The 16,059-nt window shown below is 42.0% G+C and overlaps 1 protein-coding gene across 4 annotated transcripts in view; it reads left to right on the top strand.

Annotated features, from left to right (window-relative positions):
* Positions 1-16,059, top strand: part of LOC126924918 (probable JmjC domain-containing histone demethylation protein 2C) — a 227,900-nt gene that overhangs the window by 195,491 nt on the left and 16,350 nt on the right. For all 4 annotated transcript variants that reach the window (XM_050739906.1, XM_050739908.1, XM_050739907.1 and 1 more), the window contains exon 9: positions 5,699-5,846. In XM_050739906.1, the coding sequence (XP_050595863.1) occupies positions 5,699-5,846 (148 nt within the window). The remainder of the gene's footprint in view (positions 1-5,698; positions 5,847-16,059) is intronic.

Below are 16,059 nucleotides of genomic sequence, written 5' to 3'. Positions count from 1 at the left end.
GACGAATCTGAGACAAGTAAACGGTGAATTCCAAGGTAAGTTTGAAAAACAGAAAGAAAAAACGATGACATTAAACTCGTACAATCTCTTCGTATTTAGTCTCAATGACTTTATGTTCGAGCGTGAATTTCCATTGCCGTAAGATAGCAGCGCAGCCTCGTTGGTGCTTCGTTTCCGTAAAGGTGCGTCGACGTCCGGGTAAAAAGGTCAGCGAATTTCAAGCTATTACTCGCGGGCATGTCCATCGCCGAGGAAAAGCAAAATCCAGCAGCGTGTTTCGTGCCGCACTTTGTCAGAACGTCGAGCGAAGCGAAGCGGTGCGCGGAGCGGGACCGAGTCGCACGAAACGAAAGCAAAAATAGGTTTCAGCTAGTCTGGTGTCGGCTCGGAGAGAACGCAGGCTGCTTTCTCGCGGTGCAGACCGCGTGATAAAGGAAAGAAAAGGGTGGAAAGGGAAAGAGAGAGGAAAAACGTAGACGGACAGGTGTCTGGGAGCCATCTTGGTCTTCATCGTCTGGCGTGCGCCTTCAGAATGTCAGGCGGCTGCTGGCTAAGGTCGAGCGAAGCGCATGAAGAAAGCGGTATTCAGCGCATCCTACAAAATTCATGAGCCGTAAAATTCAAGCTTCGGGCATAATCGAATCGCTTCTGCTCGAATAAGAGTGAAATATCATATTGCCATCGCGATACAAGCGTACAAAATGCAACCCTATTACACGTATGTATCTCGTCTACGTTTATTCCAACCAAGCAACAGAGGTATTTTTGTCGCTACGATGCGATATTTTATTTAGCGGCATAGAATTTTCTGCTGCAGAAAATAAGCCCGCGTAACAGGTCACATGTTTATGGCACCGAGTCGAACTAAATATTCCGAAATCGTCAGGATAGTTTCATAATAATTCGTATGAAAGACATATGTACGTGAAGCTTTCTGATAGCGAAACGATTATGTTGTAAAAATTATTTGTAAACATTATAAGATCGCGAGAAGCGAAAATCCGATGGTCCTTAGCAGCGAATTTGTCGAAAGTGTATAGGTGTGTTTCGACATCAGGCGCCTAAGACAAACTAATCTTTGGTATCGTATACCCGGGTCACGATTTGTAAACAAGAACGTCGACCGATCAATGGCCTGTCCAGGAAATTCGTCTCCTAGTCTGTTTTCCGAGCCGCATTCGAATGATCGTCTCGTCCGCTCTGTCGCGTACCGTGTTTAGTAAATATCGCGCGAAAATAAATCGCCTGTTCGACCAAGGAAAGAGAAAGTGCGAAGGTCAACACACAACTATACACACAGGCAGGAATATCGAAGAAACGTGAACTCGTGGGCGACGGATTTTAGAATTGCTCGGGAATTATCGTCGAATTAACGTTAATCGTAGCGACAGGTAACGTTTCGTGTACCATCGTTATCTTGATAATTCGTTACACGTTTGCTATGTGGATTAACAATGGATTTCACGTTGTGCAAGTAAACTCTGTAGTCGTCGTATAGTTGTAAACTGTGTAGTTTAAGTTGCAAATCTGTTCCATCGAATTACGAGTTGGCGTCTTCAGAAAAACGCTCGTGAACGTGCGATGGAAACGTTTGCAGGGAAAGCGCAAACCTTGCAATCGTTTCGATCGTCCAACGTACCGAAATGGTTTTAAGTGTTCCGTAATAATCGTTTGCAGCATGGGTCGCGTTAGATTGCGGCTATTACAAACTAAAGCGATCGTGAAGTGAACTACAGTCTGCATCTAACTTGCTTTATGGGTGTTTTAAAACCAGTATTATATCGTACCATAACTTTCGCCAGCTCGATCCTCATTCTTTTACCACTTTTTTTACCATATCCTCTATATATCTGCTACGTTTAATTTTCTATCTTACCGACAAGCCGTACGCGATTATTTTCCCTTGGTACGTACGTTTTTACGAAAAGAAAATCCATTGGCGATGGTCGCGCGAGCAAAAGGAGCGAAGCGGTTCACGCGAGGAGAGGGCTCGACGAGCAAAACAAAAGAGGCCGCGAGGCAAGGATGCGTAAGGCCTTTTTTGGTGATATTTGCCGTGTATTGCTCGGTAAAGCCGGTCTTCTGGTCAGGCCGGTCTCCGGCGACCGGATTTTTCAAAGGTTGCTCGCAGCTCGAACCTGTCCTGTTCCCATACCGGACTAGTTTATCGACCGGCGCTGCTCTTCGCCTCTTTACCTCTCCGATACTCTGCTCGATTTCTGAGCAGCACCAAAAAAAGGATAAAAGAAAAAAGAAAGAGCCGAAGGAGAAGGAATTCCTGTCTTGTCGACCTTCGACCATCTCCGCACCTCCGCCGATTAACCTTTTTTTCGTTTTCTTTTTTGGTATCAACGATTTCACCCAGCTGGTAGACGTAGTCGGGATTTTCTTTGAGAATTGCGATTTTTTTTTATCCTTGGGGTGTTTCGTAAATTTCCGGCAAATATGAATAGACTGCCAATGCTCGCGCGCTTATGGAAAATATCGAGGTGTAAGAATTTGCAAAATTTGGGAATCACGGCAGAAGTAATCGTAGTAATTGGACAAAAGTGGATAATCAACGAAGTTTGGTTTCTGGAGTCTGGTTTATGGAAAATTTGCAGAAACTTTTGTCGCAATCTCTCAACGACTGGTTGTAAAGGAAATACGTTCTCGAGGATGTTATTAAACATGAGGAAGCAATGTTTAAATCAACATGACGCAGTTCCGCTGTTAAAAGTGTTCCCTTTATTTTATGGCCAGCGGTTCGAGTTTCAAACTACCGTCCACAATGCCGCATAAAAGTTTGCCCATTAAATGAAAAGTTTGTCAAACAAGCGAATCTATGGTTCGATTCTAAAAAGCTGGACCTATCCGCTTCACCTATACAAGACCGACCACCGCTTCCAGGAAAGTTCTTGCTCTTCATTTATGCATAACTGTTCGCTCGAGAACCTGTTCCTTCGTTCGGCCTATTTTCTTCCTTTTATTGCCACCAATCTACGACATAGCACGTTCTGTCCAAGATGATATTTTAATTTCGATAGAAAATGGGAAAAGGAAGCACAGACTATAGCGTTCTAATCTTTGCTCGTGCGGGGAAAAAAAAAAGAGTGGAAACGTTAGCTCGAGGTAATCCGATCTGAAATATCGCAACCTCCCAGCGGAATGTTTTTCGCACGTTTTACTTTACATACTTAACGATGTTTATTTCTGACGAAAAAAATAAACGGTTCGAGATAAAGACGTAATCAGTATCGAGGTATTTGTGATAAATATGAAACGATGTTATATTATAAATAACACGAACGTCGAGTCGGTGATAATCGGCGATTAAGACGAAGAGCACCGGTCGATTTATGCAGCACCGGTTGAATAAGTTAGCCGTTTTTTGCAAATCAATCGGACGCAAAAACTGGTTCCGGTGCGTCTAAGCGTAATGATAAATCGTGCTCGTTCTCGGAACCAGTACGGGTCAGTTGAGTTTCGTTTGCGTCGTGTATGTCGTGGAAAACGCGTCCTCCCGTTTCTCTTTTCCCCGCAGATAGGCTCGATGCATTTATTTCCCGCGTATTCTACGTACGTTGTTTGCGCATTAATAATACCAGTGCGTAGTGTGTACTCTCAGCACGCTATTGTCGTGTCACGGCTCGACCGCCTTTGCACAGTTTTCTATTCAGCTGGGCTTTTCCACGAGTAGATACTTGTACTTTACACTGACTACGCTTTTCCTGATTTTACGTTTGATTTCCCGAGTGCTGATTCATTTTACGATGCTTATTCTGACTACTTGAGGTTCGACTAACATTCTCTCTCATTGTACCGATAACTGTCCTGAACGAATCATTCGAAAAATAATGACATACATCCCGTTTGGTAATGTTACAGAAAGATTCAAAGTAAATATTAGACATTACAAATTGTAAAATCGTAGAATAATAGTTGTTGGTGACTCGAACGGTTTTAGATGTTAACACCTGGAAAATAAGAATGAAAGAAGGCGCAGGTCATAAAGAAAATTAAAGCATGAAAAGGTTCATTTATACTAGAAGAGAAGGAACGCTCGTTTCTCATCGTATAATACGAAACTCCAACAGCCTGGTTGATTTATGAATGCGCGAAAGATGGAATAGCCTGCGTTCGGTACAAGTCGGTGCAAAGGGCGCGGAGAGTGGGTTTCGTCGGAGTATAGTCGCGAAGCAAACAGAAGCTCGATAAAAGATAACCTCCTCCGTTTGAAACAACGATAACGATAGATCCCACGACTGCGAAGAGAAAAGAGGTCTCACGGAGGAAGAGAGGAGGCCTCTATAACCGTCACGAGGAAATAGTATATTTTGCTGTGTGGACTGTAATGCGTGAAAAATAGCACGGTAGAACTAGCGAATAGGCATTTATCGCGCGGATCCAACGCGCGCATTATTGGAAGGTCCGCCGACTGAGGACCGAGATAAACACGCGCGTTGCGCACGTAACTATATAAATAACTTGCGCAAGCATTAATGAATGCTTATCTGACTAAGCCTGTTAAAAAGTCACGATACACACGCCAGCCACCGTCGGCATTATTATCGCGACTATTTTAATATTGAAACGAACAGAGTGCATGCACGAACACGCGTAAACGAGCGCGTTTTAAAAAATCCTCTGTGTGTACACATAACTAGCTTACTTATCGATATGTGGTGTTGGCGAAATGAAATAAAGCCAGGGAAAAATCAGTTTCATCGTTGACCGAACAACTAACCTTTGGGTATTGCAGGTCAGATGTATGATTCATAGGCTCTGGCGTCTTACACAGATGTTTACCGCTGCATTTTGCAAACACGTGCCAGTCCATGTTCCAACCTAACGTTTGCCTTATTTACGAGTGCCTCGTGACACGGAAGTTTCAAGAAGACAATGAGAAACTTTGGTAGAATAGCAGCGGCGCTTGCCATTATTTCATTCAAAGTTACTTTCTATGAAAAAATGCAAGCAACCGTAGAATGTAGCGATTATATCGTCTGTAACGATTAGACTACGAGCATTTATGTAAATTTCGATTTCTATACAAAACAGAGTTTGTCTGATATTATTAGTATGCCTTGCCTTCGATGTTCTTGTGTATAAATTCCGTATGTTTTTCGATAAGTGTACAAGTTGCCACTAAATATAGAAATATCCGCAGTCTAATAATAATGCTCGCAACAGTAACATTTAGCGATATAAGAACAGCTCTCTCGTCGGGTTTAGATAGCTAAATTAAATCCACGAGCGGCGTATGGATGTAAATTAACGGAAAAACGTTTGCCTGCACTTGCATAAATTAAACATAGTGTTCTTAATACCACGATCATTTACCGACTCTCTATCTTTCTCGTGACGAGCTGTCTTCTATCGTAAATCGCGATTGACGAAGCCAAGGATCCGTCAGCCAATTAGCATTTCCAGTTTATCGCGATTCAACAATTTGTACCTCGTCGTGACACACCGCAGAGGAATTCAAACGCTTCGGGCCCTCTCATGTTTGTTATTCTCGTTTGCAGTAAATTCGAATGCCAACTTCTGCGAAATTTATTTTCAGTGTCGGTGGAAATTCTGAAAAAAGAATGTCGATCGATCGAAGCAATGGAATAAAAATAATGGAGGAAAGAAGTTGGCCGAGCCTGGAAAACATGTTCGAGGCGTGTTCTGGATCGAATGATGTGTAACCTTGAAACTTTTGTGTGCGTTTCAGGGAACGGCGAGAAGCGGAAGCCCGGCTGGAGAAGCGTGAACGCGAGAGAGAGGCCAAGATGGAAAGAGAGAGGCTGGAGAAGCAAAGGGCCACCGAGCAGGCAGTTCACAAGCACTTCGAAGAGTCCCTCAGGCTGGCACAACAAAAGGTTAGTCAGCCTTTACTGCTTGTTTTTCTCCGTTGCGCGTGTTTTTAACGACCTCCGGGCTTCTCCAACGTTGGAGCAGCGTGTCTAACAGATGCTCGACAAAAAATCTTCGATATTATGCGCGTCTTTAAGCAACCGATCTGCTCCACCAGCTTCGCTCTACTATTTCTTCTGTTTCTATCTTTTTCTCTCTCCTTGGCTTGAATTTCGTTTCCAAGCATACCGAATTCGAGACTCTTTTTTATAATATAATCTTTGACGAGTGGAATCCAAAAATATCAACTATGTTCTTCTCCTCACGTATTCCTTCGCGTTTGTACCTCTAAAAATATCTGTTCAAATTTTCGAATTGTAAATCGTGCGTTAAAAACAGTAAGAGCAATACAATTTCTTTATATCGAGTACTAAAACCAAACGAATTAAACGTTAAAACAGTATTTTTATTTTAATGGTCATCGCGTTTCTTTTCCGTAACCTTCGTATCTTACAGGAAAAGGAAAAGAAAAAAAAGGAAAAGAAAAGAAATAAGAAACTCGATGTGCCCCAAGACCTTCGTTTCTTTTCCTTAATCTTCTCAAAGCGAATAGAATCGAGCAAAGCTCGAACGATACATAGACTAGGAATCCCGGAAGTTTAAGTTAAGTTTCTCGCGACCCCGAAAGTCAAACAATCTCGGTGCTAACGAGGACATCGCGATGCGTCACTTGTCGCGCCTCCTTGTTGCCGCGCGGGCGACTTGCAACCGGAAAGGTAGAAATATTTTTATCGCGCGTTTAGCTAAAGAACCGACGTTAAATATTTAACGGTCGAGCTCGATTATGCAAGCAACGTCCAAGGGCGACGTCTCGGAAATTCTGAGAACTCCTAGCAGCCACTTGTTTGCACCGGCATTCCACGGAAGTCGCTGCGAATTTCCAAGTAAGATGTTCGAATGGAATGGAAGCGATTCGTGTTCGTCAATTTGCTGTTAACGCTGAAACTGTCGGCGCTAAGGGGAAAGAAATCACGGAATTGTTCTCCGTAGGATAACGCGCGAGGCAACTTTGGAATTTCAAATCGACGGCAAAACAGCTCTAAGCTTAATCCAGCCTGGTTTATCGTAATTTCTCGATCCTTTCCCGAGGAACAGTTTTCAGGGAACTGCTGGAGTTGCGTGTCGAGCGTGAGCGTTTCGATTAATCCTTTCAGCGATGAACAACTCTTGGGAACAGAGAATAGTGAAATGGAAAATTTGTACCGCGCCGTTGAACTTTCGAACGCTTAAAAAAACACACATGTTTCTGTTTATTTACAAACGAGATTTACAGTAATAATCATGGATAGTATGATTCAAAATTTGGACATTTTTCTGCGTGTGATATACTTGCGAAGATAGTTAAATATATATATTTGTAATTAGCAAATATACAATTAAAATTTTATAAGGAGATTTCTGTTAAATGACATTGTCTTGGCAACACGGATAAGGGTAAGAAAATATGAAGATTTGCTATTTTGGAAAGATAAGAATAACGAATAAATGCGTCGTTAAAAAGTAGTCGCGATAGGAATGAAAGAGCAAGTTCGTGGCGCGATGGGATTGAAAAGTTAACGAATCGACCTGATTATTGAATTTGCTAGCGGAATAGCAACGCTGTTCAGAGAGCAGCGAGTTCTGGGCCGAATCAAATGCGAATAGCCACGGAAGTTCGTTCCGAAACTGTTCGTGCAAACAATTTAGCGCATTTACCACCGCACTGAATCGACCCGCTGTCTCGCCGAAAGCGGGTATTTCGCTCGCAAACCGCAGCCTCGGCTCGGCAACTGTTCGAAATTCCGTTTGCGGAATTTTCAACCAACTTTGTATTCGATGCTCCGTGGTAACGAGAAATTTTCGAAAACCGAGACGCCTGCTCTGTTACACCGTCCCGTAAAACTCGTTCAAGTTTTCGACACTTTCAAATTACACAGCATCTGCTGTTCCCAATTCGCAAGGAGGAAAGAAACGTTCGTAAATTCTTACGATCAAGTCGTAAGTTAGGTAATAAATTTTCACTGAAAATCGTTACCTAAATATAAGAATTTCCATCACGTAATATGTACTTAGGTTTAATTCGTTATTTGATTGGTTGAAAGTTTAGCTGTTTTCGCACAAATTACACTTTCGTACTGTTCGCGTTAAAATTTCGAGAAACAAAAAAAGAAAAAAGAGAAAGGAAAAAGGTCGAAGTTATGGTAAAGTTCAAAGCACCTCGGATAATAGGGAACTTAGGCTAAACGGGACTCGGATAACCGCTATAATCTTAAGCGATTCAAATTTAATCTATCTATATGGTCCTACAGAACATGCACACATACAGACGCGCACATAGGAAGACATTCAGAAACAAAACGAAGAGAAAGAAGAAGCTGCAGGGCGAAACGAGGGTGGCCTCGTGTCGGGAAAAGAGGGATAATCTGAAAGCAGCCAGGAGATGACGTTCTCCCGGGAATTCAGGATCTCGTGCGTTTCCCTGGGAGAGAAGGGTGTGTTCCCAGAGCAGATACGAGCTGGGCAACGGAATACCGAGAGGGGGCAGAGGCAATCAATGCATTCCAGCACCTGCCTTTTGTGCGTGTTACAGCCCTGACAGTCACCCAAAACCTGCCCCGCGCTCTGTATACTTTCCTGCTTGGCTGCTTTGCAGCGTTTCTCATTTCCTCTTTCTCTTGGTTTCTTAACCAGCAACATTCTTTCGTAATACATGTATGTATGCATTATGCATAATATTACCCATATACCTATATTTATGACATCTATCAACGTACTCGATTATCCGCCTCTCTGTTTCGATGTTCCGTAATTCCGTATAAAGTCGGCTCGCAAACCTACTATTGATTTCGTTGGAATGTGTGCGCTCGATGACGTGAAACTTTTCCAACAGCTGTTGAATCTTGTACGCCTCGTTCCGCGTTGAATTTCACGAAAGAAATCTTACGCAACGAAGATAATGACGAGCTTGGAACTCCTGGAACCTATATTAAACAAATCGAAACTTTATCTTTTTCAAGGAATATTCTTTATCGAACATTATACAACTTTTATTTCTAATCGGTTCTGATTAGTATCGTAATTACATCGCGGATATTTCTGCGTAATTTGAGAATGCAAAAATCGCAATAAAAGATATGAAAACCAGAGGACTGTACAGAATATAATATTTAGTATACAAAACAAATGTTTACTTAGGTTCTTGTTCCTTTGTTCGTTGAGTTATGTTCCTAGGATTTCTTAACCTGGTTATAAGCGTGGAAGCCCTCGGAATGGGTAACGAACCTACGAAGCGGTTTTTCGACCTCGTACGAATTCTTGAATGAAGGGCAAGTTAGAAAGGAAGTTGAGATCCTCTGGGGCGCATTGCAGACTCATATGGGTGCATACACCAATGAGGATCATTTCAGGTTGGGGCCCAGCGGGATCTACCTGCCCTTCCATCTTACGAAAATGTCCTGCCAGTCCTTTGCTGGCTTTCGTCCCGCTCGGACGGTTCTTCGTCGAGCCTATGAGTCACGGTCTCGTGTTACGCGTAAATACCATTCGATTCAACTTCCTCCATAAATCGCTTTTTTTCTCTTAGTCGTCGTGTATAGATAAATCACGATAACGACGCTATCGGCCAAGTGTTTTCCATTTCGCCTCTCAGATATAGCGTGCGCGAACGAGTGTGTGTCTCGAAGCTGGGGACGGTTTCGTCGATCGATTCGTCAGAGTCAGAGTTGCCAAGAGAAACTCGAGCGATTCAGCGGCTCGACACGAGTCTCTTGATAAACTTTTTTGCCGTATTTATCGGCTTATTCGGCTAAAGGTAAACGCTTTAGCCGTATTCTCGCGTGTGATATACATTGCTGGCAGAGGATACGATACCGTTGTTTGTGAATCAGTGCTCGACGTGATTGCCATTTTAAACACGCGCCAAGGCTACGTGGATCTACAAATTAGAATTTAAAAGGGTCCCCTGCGCTTTCAAACGATCGTTTGGAAGGTCAGTACAGATTGCCATATTTACTTTCGTTTCGTCCATGCTGATTGCGATCTTGCTTTCGTTTCCGGCGAAGAAATTCAAATTTCATTTTACGAACGACACGTTGCACTAAAATGGAAACGGCTGATCATGCTTATCGATAACGTTTCTTTGTTCGTTACTCGACTCAGGTTAAAAATATTTATTTACGTTTCGCCGAAATTAAGAAACCTTCTAACGATAGAAAGATGCATCTGGATCGAAAGTGACCCAGTAAAAAGGGTTGAAAGGGAGCTGGAACGAGGTCTGTGACCTTGGAAAATTTACGAGGAATAGAGAGAACGACCGTTGTCGTTATGTTTGCACCGCGATAACGTATATCTGGTACGGTTGATAACAATGCCAGAAACGGTGTGTGTGTGTGTGTGTACGCGGCGATAAATTCTTTTCTTTGGTTGCGTTGAAACCGTTGTTGCTAGTCTTTTCTTTTTTTCTTTTTTCTAAGCGAAACGTACGCCGTTCGTTCCGCGAGAACGGACACAAGCTCGGAAAGAAGTACGTTTTCTGGGCTGCTTCGAAGGCTGTCACGATGGAAAACTCGGCCTCTGATTTATACACGTCGGCTGGATTTTACACTCGTCGACGATTCCTACAGGTTTCGAAAAGCTTCCCTTTGCCTCTCTCTTTGTACGCAGCGGCTTTTATTTACAGCTTGATGCGAGTTCGTACTCTTTCCGTTCTTTTCTACGATCTCACGTGGCGACAGCCTGCATCGGTTCAGGTATTGGGTCGCTCAATAAGTTCATCGTTCTATTATGTAGGTCGCTATTCGAAAGCAGACCTGGGAATTTTCATATCGGACAGAATATGAAAAATGACGAGTTATTTATTTATCCTTATCGGTGAGATTTTTTGAAATTTTCAAAATCAATCAAGCTAATCTCTTATCTCAGTTAACTCTTTCAACTTGACACAGTCGACGAAATGTAAAATTTCCAGAATTATTTCAGAAAATATTCAACTAGAAAGTAAAACAAACGCTTCTTTCATCCAACGCAGGTTCTGCGAAATTTTCTAAATTTAGTAGAAACGTTCTACGGAATTTTAAACACACTTGTCCCAGAACGTAGAAGAGAAGCATTTCAACTACTCTCGAAGATAGGAAGATAGACCACTCGAGATATTTTATTTTTTTCTTTTTTTTTGCGAACGTTATCTTCGTTCGTCTGTCGAAAGTGCTTCCAGATTTCTAAATGTATAACAATCTGCTGTAACAAACAGCATAAGGCGATTCATCTCGATCGCGATACTTTTCACGGTGTTTATTGTAGCAACACGACTAGCGCGCATGCACGCGGTGTTGGTTTATTTATGTGACGAGAGAGACGCCAGGGTGTGCGCTTAGCGTTTCCAAGTGGTATTTGCAATGCAAAACTCGATCGGCACGAAGGTCGTTAATTATGCACTGCACGGTACGCAACAATAGAACTCGATGGTGTTTCGTGCTACGACAATACTGTCTTTCTCTCTTACGGTGTATCGTTCCCTCATCGATACGTTTAAAGCCGAATTAAAGTGGATACTACGATAAAAATGTCGCCTTTTTCCTTCTTCGATGATTTCGAATTTCATATTTCGATCGTTTCGACGGTATTTTTATTACGTACGATCATTGATGTCACGATAGATTTTACGTGTCTGACAAGTTGTATTTTTAAAGCATTATTTATAGAATTTATTTCCTACTAAAATGCTAGTTGGATAGAGACACAGTGTTGCAACGAACAGCGTGTTAATTTGAAATTCCTGTTCGAAGAGCCATAACTCCAAGTTGACGTATTCAGCTGTTAATCTCGCCCGTTATGGTATCGAGTTACGGTTGCGCGAGGGACGAAACTTCTAATTGGAACACATTATTTCTAAACGCACGATAAACCCGAACGCACTTCCTTGTGAATCACGCGGATTAATTAGTGGGGATTACGGTGGCGGTAATTGGTCGAGGTTACGCATTCTCGTCACGCTACCAGATGCACGGGATCAGAAAAATCATCGAGAAGCGTGTAAAATAGATACGCGTATATCGAAACGAACAAAGAAAAAATTCCTACGAATCCTGTGTATATCTGTTAGTTTATAAATACGACCTAGATAGCCACTTACAAAAATCCTCTATTTTTGTTCAAATAAAATGCCACAGAATTTCAGCGCGTAGTTTGTAATTTCTATACTGAAACCAAGAACTCTGCAATAATACTATAAACGAAGAATTTTATTAATATCCACGTTGTCTCATACTTGTTTAAATAATAATTATATATAATAGTAATTATAGTTATATCACACTTTGTTTAAATAATAATACTCTTTTTACAAGATGTACAATTTCTTGTATCGGCGGCTGTATACGTCTTCTCGTGGGAAGACACGCGTGGTGTAGTTCTTCTTTCTTCAAAACGTCTGATGTTTCCCTTACGACTTTCTTCCTCGAATGAATGACATTCAAGTGATTCATAGGCGTGCATTCAATGGCGTAAACGTGGAATCCGTGGTTTGGCGACTGGCCGGCCGTTTAATCCGTTGATATATCGTACGTTGGTCAGGCATGAAAGTAAAAAGCAGCAGCGGTTATCTAGATCAGGAGAAACTCGAACATCCATTTATTCACGTGCTGTGTATTGTGCAACGCGATATTGCAGCGAAGGAAGTCGGCGAGGAAGTCGCAGAAATTAAAATGTTACGGGGCTGGTCGCGCGTTGTCGTGGCCGACTCTCCAGCTTATTTCTTCGTTCGAAAGGAATGCGTCGCACGCTCTCATTTTTTAAACAACCGAGGAGTTTCGTTTACCATATTGATAGATAATAATAGACTGGCGACGAGAGCAATAGAATACTTTGGCATCCTTAGTTTTTGTTAAATATATTTCAAGCGAAAATAAAACTCGACTCACTTTTGGCAACTGGTTTATTGTGATGAGATATAGCTTCGACAATTCATCAATTTTCATTCAACAACAACTAAGAAACAATTTCATTTCGCCTGACAATTTAACCTTACTTTTAATTTATGTACTTCAAGTCTATCTTTACATAGGGCGCTGTTTGTTATTTCTACGCTTCTTGCAGTTCCCGGAATATTTCACACTGCGATACGATTGTATTAATTTAGATACAGGTAGCGCGCGTTCCACGCGATTTGCGAGAACAAAGCGTGGATCCTGTCTTACGACAACGATTAATCGTACTGTAAGAGCTTGTTGCTAATCGGACAAACACGTTATTGTTTGAAAAAGTCGGAACATTTAACAGGATTTATTTCCACTGCAAACTCCTCAATTTCTATGGTACTTACGTTGCTAGGTTTTTAGAACGTCGATCCATAGATGGTAGGAGCGTAATTCCGTTTCCGATTCTCATCGGCTAATAGCCTTAACTACGTCGATCGATCACGCAGATAGAAAGGCGAATCGAAAAAGAGAGGAAAGAAAAGAGGCGGACTGGCATGGTAAGCTCGTTAAACGAAAGAACGCGTGCTGCAACCAGCGAATCGAAGAAATTAACGCGCTCGTGGAAGAGGAGGACGACGAGCTGGAAGCGCGACACTCGAGAGCCTATTTCCTCGCTGAAAAGCGCCGTTTCCAGTTCCATCCGACTTCCTCCTCGTGTCTCTTCGACTTTGATAGCGCAGAACCGCCTCTGTTCGTTCGTTGTAAATTTGCCCGGTACCCACGCCTTCTAATCCAGTGCAAAGTTAATTACCACGTGCCCTGAACTCACGGGACTACCACGGTATTCCTCTGTAGGGAAGCTATTCTCATAAATCCTCTCTGTCTCGTCGTACACGCGCGCATCTCCTCGTGAACATACTGAACCGATGCAGCGGTCTCTGATCCTGATACCGTCCCTGTCGTGCTACAGCTAACCCATGTTTATGTTAATTCAAATTTTCATCGAATGGTTCGTCAAACGAGATGAAACGTCTCTGGTGTTTAGATAGCGTAATAATGGCTCAATTCTGATGATAATTTATGGTACTATATTTATGTATTAGCTCGTTCGGAAAGTTTCAATCGTTTTGTAAGGAAATAATAGACGCTCAACGTTCTTTGTTTTACGCTTGTCGAATTACGTACGATCCGTTTTGTTCTGTTGAGATAAACACACAGACTTGGTTTCACGTTTATACGAAGGTGCAGTGTTGTGAAAAACACGTTTGCGGAGGAAAGATACTTTTCGGACAACCGAATAGATTTTACTATATTAACCGCGGTTGTTTCTTTTTTAAATCGTCGTCTCCGAGAAATATTGCAAATACACTGTGACAATCCAATATTAATAACGCGCAGTGAAACTGTCGAAATTTTATCGCGTTGCATTTTGAACATGTCACATTTTATAGTATATTTCGCGAATTTTGTGCAACGTTACAATCAAACTTGCCGTGGACTTATAAACGTCACAGTCGTCTCACTGGATACGCTGGATGTTGGTAAAACGTCAGACCCCCATACGCTATTGTTGGACAGAGTACAATAATTTTCATGGGACGAGAATTTGTTTCTGAAGGTCTGTGAGAAAAATAGGTCGGTGGTTTTGGACAGGGAAAAGAAAGCGGATGAAAAGTCGTACACTGGAGGGATAGTCAATGGTGAAAGAGCAGGTCGGTGATCCATTTGGAACCTTTGCATCCTTTTGTGTCTGGCTGATGGAGACTCGCTTGTCCCCTAGGTTGGAGGATCCTCATAATTGGGAAATAAATCGTGACAGAGACAGGTCGCCGCGGGCATTCGGCCTGAAATGATCTCGTTTCTAAAAGCACACCACGCACGAAAACCGGCGTGCAAGTAATAACAGACGTTGAAACGGGAGGGGAATGCGAGAGAGCGGACCGCGTGCACGACCTCGAATAAATAATTCATGAAACGATAAACGCGCTCGTGCGCGCGCGGCCGGATGCGTTATCCGGCCGATAGATTCACCTGCGCATAATTTCCTCGATGATTTTATTTGTCGACGGGTTTATTCGTCTTTGAAAAGATTACCGATTATTCGGAGTCGGAGAGTGGTCAGGTGAAAACGGAGACAAAGTTTCTTTTTTTTTTTTTTTTTTTTTTTTATTTATTTATTAAAATTCACAATTTGTCCAATTTGGACATTTGGTGGAATTTTTTAACGGTTAAATTAGCATGTTGGTGGCTACCCCAGCGGGGTACCATCCTCGTGTTTCTTAGGTTATGTCCTTTATTAGGTCTGCTGGGTGCTTCCTTTTTAGTCTTCTGTCCATATTTATGGTTTTGTATGTTTCCGCAGCTAGCCGGTTTATGCGTGTTGCTATTCTTGATTTGTATTTCTCGGAGTATCTGCTAATTTCTTCCTTGACCGTTGGCATTCCCAGATCCCTTCGTATATCTTCGTTTCTGACGTACCAAGGTCCGTTTACTATTGTTCTGAGGATTTTAGCCTGTATTACCTTTATTTTGTTTATATGGCTCATTGCTGCCGTCCCCCATAGTGGTATTCCGTACGTCCAGATTGGTTTTATGATCGTTTTATATATTTTTAATTTATTTTCTGTGCTTAGTTTGGATTTTCGGCTTGTTAGCCAATGCATTTGGGAGACAAAGTGTCACGATGCTGTTGAGTATTTTGACTGGATTAGAAACTGAACGAGGATCGAAGCATAGTTAGAGTGGAAGCGAAGACGTTGAATCGTGGATTTGGTTAAGATGCGAGGAGAACAGTGGTTTCTTTTATGGAATGTAATTTTTTAACTGAACAGCGATGATATTCACGGAGGAGAGAAAAAAAGAGAAGAAATAATGAAACAGTCGATTGTACGCACAGCACAGTGGTGGTACAGTATCGATATCTGAATTTAATTAAAGTACAGTAATTAGTGATACGTTAGATTAAATAGCTACAACTTTCTTATGGAATCGTTAGATTATAAATTTAAATCGTTTGTTAACGGTATAGTGGCAATATTTTTAGAGGTTACCGTATATGGTAGTGTTCTTGTTTAAAGGTTAATTATAAAGGATAAAATGATTGTAGTTTAGTTAGTCAAAATCTTCTATTTGAAACACAGCTTGTTAAAAAGAGGCAACTGTCGAAAGATCTTCCAGTCATCCCTATTGTTACGTCTTTTTAATGGCGCTGATAAAACCGTTGAAAAGCGAGAGAAAGGAGTTTGAAAATTGCCGACATGTCTGTTATCATCCTCCTTCTTTGCTC

This window comes from Bombus affinis, chromosome 15 (genome assembly GCF_024516045.1).
Source record: "Bombus affinis isolate iyBomAffi1 chromosome 15, iyBomAffi1.2, whole genome shotgun sequence".
Taxonomy (NCBI): domain Eukaryota; kingdom Metazoa; phylum Arthropoda; class Insecta; order Hymenoptera; family Apidae; genus Bombus; species Bombus affinis.
This window is presented reverse-complemented; position numbering and strand designations above follow the sequence as displayed.